We start from the raw sequence: 6,000 nt of genomic DNA, 5'->3' as shown, positions 1-6,000 counted from the left end.
GCTGCCATCTTGCAGGGTGGTGGCACACTCCTCTTTCTTTATCTTTTCCCAGATATAGAAAAAGAGAGACAGCATGCCCAAGCGATGGTCCCACTTTGATTTTCTGTCAGGAAAAGCTTACTTGGAAAGTTGTTGGTCGTGTAGGGGTGTGTGGTGGGGTGGTGTCTAGGGCAGGGCTATATGTTTTCATGTTGGATATCTTTTTTTTTTTTTTTAACAGACCTCTCAGCTCGCTCCAAAAATGTCTCTCTCTGATTCTGGGGACTGGGGCCTCGATATTTCAAACAGCTCCTGGGGAGACTGAGAGGATCTTCTGGAAGTTAATATCCTGAGTATCTCAGAGAGCTGTTTCTCAATATTTGTCATTTTGGTATTCAAGGCCTTGATGTCCTCCTTCAGCTCATGTTTCACCTCTAGGACGGTGGCCTGCAGCGTCTGCTCAGGGATGGGGTAGAAAGAATGCTTGACCTCTGCCAAGATGGGGCTCCGGTCCTGAGGGCTCCTGGCCTCACCGACGTTGTCCAGACGTAAGTCGCTCTTGGTGATGCCGCTGTCACACGAGTCTGTCTTCTTCAACGTGGCCTCGCCTGACGCCTTTGTTCTCTCGGGGAGCGTCTCCATGGATTCGGCCTTGGACACCTTGTTCCAGTCCTCACCCTTCCCGCAAGCATCCTTGAAGCGGGTCCAGCCTTTGCGCTTGGCGCAGTCGCCCCCGCCCCCCTTGGGGCCCAGGCACTCGGACCCGGGCGCGTGCAGCTTGGCGTGGTCGGACACCCCGGAGGCGGAGGCCACCTGGAAGGACACGGGCGTGGCGGGGCTCTCGCGGACGGTGACGACGCTGGCCTTCACGAGGCTGTGGTTGGCCGAGGCGTGCTCCATGAGGACATTGCCCTTCTCCACGTCCAGGTCGTCCAGGTCCCTGCCCCCTCTCTCCGCGGCCAGCCTGGCCTCCTTCTGCTGTCGGAACCTCTGGAAGAGTCGCCGGACTGGGTGGTCCGGGGGCAAGATCAGCGGAGCCTCGTTCTTCCGTTTCATGCGCTCTTCTTCCTCTCGTTTCACATCGCTGATCTTCCGGAACACGATCTGGAGGGAGACAGAAGGACACGCTGTGTTAAGTGCGTGGTGGCGCCAGCAGCAAAGCCCAGGCCCTCTGCCTATCACAGCTCTCTGCTTCCAGCCCCCCAGGGGCTGAGGCTCACAGTATGTTCACATCCCTACGAGGCCTCCCAGGGCTTTACTCAGTGACTACCATCACTTTCCTTTTCTTGACATTCACTCAGCTTTCCAACAGCAAGGAATTTACTTTTACTGTCGTTCTATTCAAAAGGAACAAACCCCCCACCTCTCCATCCCCACCTGCCAGGAGGTGGGGACTGTCCTGGCCTCTGAGCCTGAGCCCCCTTTAACCCATCCTTGCCTGCAATTCTGAATCACCTGGTGAGCTTCTTAAAAATCATTCTTCTGACCCCAACTCTGACCTATTGCATTAGACTCTCCAGACGGGAAGCCCTTCAATCTGTAACTTGAAAAGCTCCCCAGGTGACTCTGATGCATGAAAGTTCAAGCACCTCTGGTCTACACCACATTCCAGGGCAAGAAAATTCAGCTGAGTCCCCAGGCAGGGCCACAGGGAAGAATGCCATTGCCACCTGCAGATCAGGACCCTAAGTGAATGCGGTTGGCTGTGAAAAGTAAAAGCTAGTCTCCCACGGAAGACCTTCTTGCCCTCGGGGAGCTTACAGGGAAGAAAGGCCCGTGACCTTGCGCACAAACTCATCCCAACAATAACAAACACTTGGACAATGCTTTAGAGTTTGTAAGGCACTTTAATATTACTTCATGTACTCCTTACACAGCACTATAAGGTCACTGGGACACATACTATCTCCATTTTAGAGAAGAGGAAATCAAAGCTCAGAGTAGCTAAATGTCACATAACAGACAAGTTTCCTATAAGGGACTTGTACCCAAGCCATCAAACCCCAGATCCATTAGATGTCCAACAGGTACTTCCTGACGATGACCACGCTTCCTGCGGAGCATGGACAGTCAGCAACACAGTCTCGTGGGTCTGGCTCTGCGTGCAGCATAAGCCACATCTTACAGGGCCAATGTCAGATTATGGGAAAGTCCTGTAATTTCTGGCTTTTATTGCAAGTGGCAGGTACACTCAGGGACGTGTTTGACTCATCCCTTATCTGAACTTGGGGGAAGCAACCTGCAATAGGTTGTCTTTTTTACGTAAATCACTGGTTTGAGGACCAGAGATATTGAGATCATTGAGAAGCAGAGGAGAGGCCTGTGTAAGGGAGAGTGGCAGGTTTTCCATCCTCACAATCTGCAATCCCCTGTGCCCTGTGCAGGCAGCCTGGGACCAACCCAGAAGCTGCCCCAGGACCCTAGGGTTTGGGGAGGTACATATGGTAGGATGCCAGGAATGTGGGCTTTGGAGTCAGACAGAATTAAGTCCCAGCTCTGCTACCTAGCCTTGTGACCTCAGACAGGTATCTTAACCTCTGTCCCCCAGTTTCCTCCTTAAAAAGTGGGGAAAATCCCTACTTTTCCAACTTGGTGTAAGGGCGGCACAAGATTCCTTATTTGAAAGCACGGGCCCACTGTAGGTGCTTAAAATGAATCCTCCTGCCCCCGCCCCTTCAAGGCATCTGCCTTTTTTACCTCTAGGCACAGATGATACATAACTCACCCTGCCTTCTCCAGGAAGTCCCCCCTGCCCAGAGAGGGGTGGCACCACTCATTATGTTCTCAGGTATGACTGACAATATGGTCATTTTGTAGTGCCAATAAATACATAGGAACCCAGGAAACATTGAACTGCTTGATGCCAGCGATCAATCAGCAAATGGGTAGCAGACAGAAGGCTCACACCTGTCATCTGACTTCCCCATCAAAGTTCCTGTCACTGGGTGACTCTACACTCGGGTCACTAACAGGTGGGAGGATGCAGCTGCCACCCCTCTTGCCACCTGGTTAAATCTTCAAGCCACATTATTTGGGATGCAGTGTGTGGCTTTCTGACCTCCACTGGGCAGCATTTCTCCCATCCCCACCCTGCCCAGCTGTGATATTATAACTCTGTCCCCACTGGTCCTCTTCAGCCGTACTCCATCTGCTCCTTAGTCTAGCCTGCAGATCCCAGCCAGGGGGCTCAGGAGAATCCTGTCCACTCTGGAGAGAAACCCAACTGAGGGCATCACTGGGATGGAGGGATGGTGACAAATAGAATGATTAAGACCCTTTCTGCCTATTCCCCCAGTGCTCTTAGTTGGCAGCCTTCCACCTCCGTGCCTCCCTCTGCTCATGCTGTTTTCTGTTCTGGGAATGGCCCCTGCTGTCCATAGGATATGCAGATCTTCCTCACACCAAGGCCCTGCTCAAACAGCACCTCCTCCAGAAAGCCTTCCCTGATTCCACAGAGTTCTAAGGTGTCCTCCCTCCTCCCAACTCTAACAGCCCTTGCTATGCTCACACCACTCCTGTGGCCCAATTACTCTCGATCTCGTGTCCATTTGTAGTACAGATACAAACTATTTCCTCCCCCACTCACATCCCTTCTTAAAAAATGGAGGGGGGAGGATTGCTCTGGTTCCCGCCCTTCATTCTGTGGGACATCGACTCTTGTCAGTATCCCCTCTTTTTCACGGAGCTAGTTTGGGTGGGGTTCCCTTCCTTGTAAGTAACAATTCCAGAACAAGATAGCAGTTATTTACATCTATATCTTATCCCCTCTGAAACTGTCCTGAGCACCTAGTCACATTGTATCTTTTAGTTTTTAAAAAATTTATTTATTGCCTACCCGGAGAGAGCCAGTATGGTCTATTCACGATTTCCCTCACTTAGAATGTGGCTGGTACCTAGAAAGCCTTCAGAAAATATTTGTGGAATGAATGAATAAATGAATAAGTGAAGAACAGATAAATATGAGCTAATGAATCAATGGGAGAATGTCTTCTGCCTGAAAAGATGCAATCACAGAGGTCATAATCAATGTTATAAAGGGAACTGGCTCGGAACACACACGGTCCTCTTGGCAAGTCTCTCAATCAAAGGTCAGGGGCAGCCCTTGAGACTTTAAATGAGATGTTTTAGGATTAAAGAAAAGGAAGTATTTCTTCAGATATCGAAGAGTCAACAAAAAACTTATACCAAGAAGTTGTGCAGTGGAATAGACCAGTAGGTTTCCAAAGGCATAATATGCGTTCATGGTGAACATCTGTGAGCGGAAGGGGTAACTCCTCCTTGAGTGCCTGAATATACTGTGCTCTTCAACCAAATGTCCCATGGGTCAGAATCCTGGCCTGACCCAGGCAGCATATTCAGATGTTGTGGCCACATCATCAGCGCTGGTAGTTCAGCACTCATGGTCTAGGGCTCTCCTCAGGAGAAGATATGGGTGTCTGGGTCTGTGCTGACTCTTCTAAAGCTTTTTGGCTTTTCCAAAAATATCTTGTGTACCAGAGGCAGCCCCACCTGAACATCACTAGCAGTGGGCAGGTGAACCAGGGAAGAGCTTCCCGCTCTGAAGAAACACCTGAGCCCTCCTCTGAGAATCAGAGAGGGAAACCAGCAACTCCCCAGGGGACACAGAGCTGACGTGGTCTAGCGCTCTGCTTACTAACTTCACCTGCTTTTTTGGAGAAGCTGCTCATGGTGTCTTCATCTCAGAGGCAGCCATGACAAGGCATTTGGCCAAGTATTTTAGATCCAAATGGGCAGGGATGGCCAGACCACTCATGACAATGAGGTCTGTGCTGCCAACCCCAACCACAGCAGCTCTCAGTTTGCATGTGGGAGTGTGCCCTAGGAATGATGGGCAAGACCCTAAGCCCCATAATCCAAGATCCTCTCTGCCCAGAAGACGCCCTAGCTAGATGCCTGGGGAAAAGTCCATCCACCTTTTCCAAAGTGTTCTATGAGGTTTTAACAGGTACTGTGAAGGGGGAAACCTTTTAAGATGAAATAAATTTGAGCCACACGACAATGGTAAATTGGTTGCTTTACTGCAGGACTTCTCAGTGTTTTAACATGCTAACGTGCCTTATGAATGTCTAAGAGGAAAATATCACATACAGCATTAGATCCTCTCTTGGGAAAGGGTGGTATTCCCCAGAAACCCCTCTGGAAAACACTGAAATTATATCAGTGTGGGGTTGGGATGCCCTCTGCATTTGCACATAGCCCTAACGGATGGGAAGGCCATTTCCTATTCCATGTTCCAGCTAAATGGTGCCTTCTATCTCTAACCCTCCTGCTGAGCCCCTGGAGTTTGGGATTTGCGCTCTCCACTGTAGATGCATTGCCCCCTAGTGGATGGACCTGGATCAATCCAAACTCTGTGAGATGATGATGCAGCTGCAGGATCAACTCTCCTGCCTCCTACCCCTCAGTCACTCTATGCGCTCTGTGCCTAAAGCTCCCTTCAATCTCGTCTCCTGCCCCATCCCTTCAACAACTCCTATGTGACCCCCAGGATTCAGCTTAGGAGTCACCTACTCCAACCAGCTTCCCTGACTTTCCCCCACCCCTGGGGTCAGAAGACCCTTCCTGGTGGTACTAAGCATGGAGCGGCTGCACATACCTTCATCACAGATCATTGCAACCAACGTGAGAAGAAGCATTTGCCTGTTTGTCTTTTCATTTAGGCAAAGCTCTCTGAAGGCAGGCAAAATGCATTCTTCAGTTATTTTTTTTTCATCTTTAGTATCATGCCTGCATATATAGCGCTCAATCGACAATCAGTGAATCAATGAATATGGCAGGGGATAAATTATGGCCATTCCATGCTAGGGTGAAAGAAGCGATGTGTATGCCCCCTGGCCTCCAAATCTGTTTCTGATGTTTGTGGTCTAACGGGGAGAGAGAAAAAGAGAGATTACGGGTGGACTTCTCCTTGCACAGCAGATATGCTCCTGAAGAGCAGTATATGAATAAAATCCCAAAGGGCTTCCATTTTCATTCTTGTTCATTTTAGACTGACCTCAT

At 49.9% G+C, this 6,000-nt stretch overlaps 1 protein-coding gene across 1 annotated transcript in view; it reads right to left on the bottom strand.

Moving 5' to 3' along the window:
* The window catches only part of KCNH1 (potassium voltage-gated channel subfamily H member 1), a 357,626-nt gene continuing 351,626 nt past the window's right edge, over positions 1 to 6,000 (bottom strand). The window contains exon 11 of the mRNA XM_046683812.1: positions 1 to 1,083. Within this exon, the coding sequence (XP_046539768.1) occupies positions 226 to 1,083 (858 nt within the window). The 3' untranslated portion in view covers positions 1 to 225. The remainder of the gene's footprint in view (positions 1,084 to 6,000) is intronic.

Source organism: Equus quagga, chromosome 13 (assembly GCF_021613505.1).
Source record: "Equus quagga isolate Etosha38 chromosome 13, UCLA_HA_Equagga_1.0, whole genome shotgun sequence".
NCBI lineage: Eukaryota > Metazoa > Chordata > Mammalia > Perissodactyla > Equidae > Equus > Equus quagga.
Note: the sequence above shows the minus strand (reverse complement) of the source record. Positions and strands in the feature narration are given on the sequence as shown.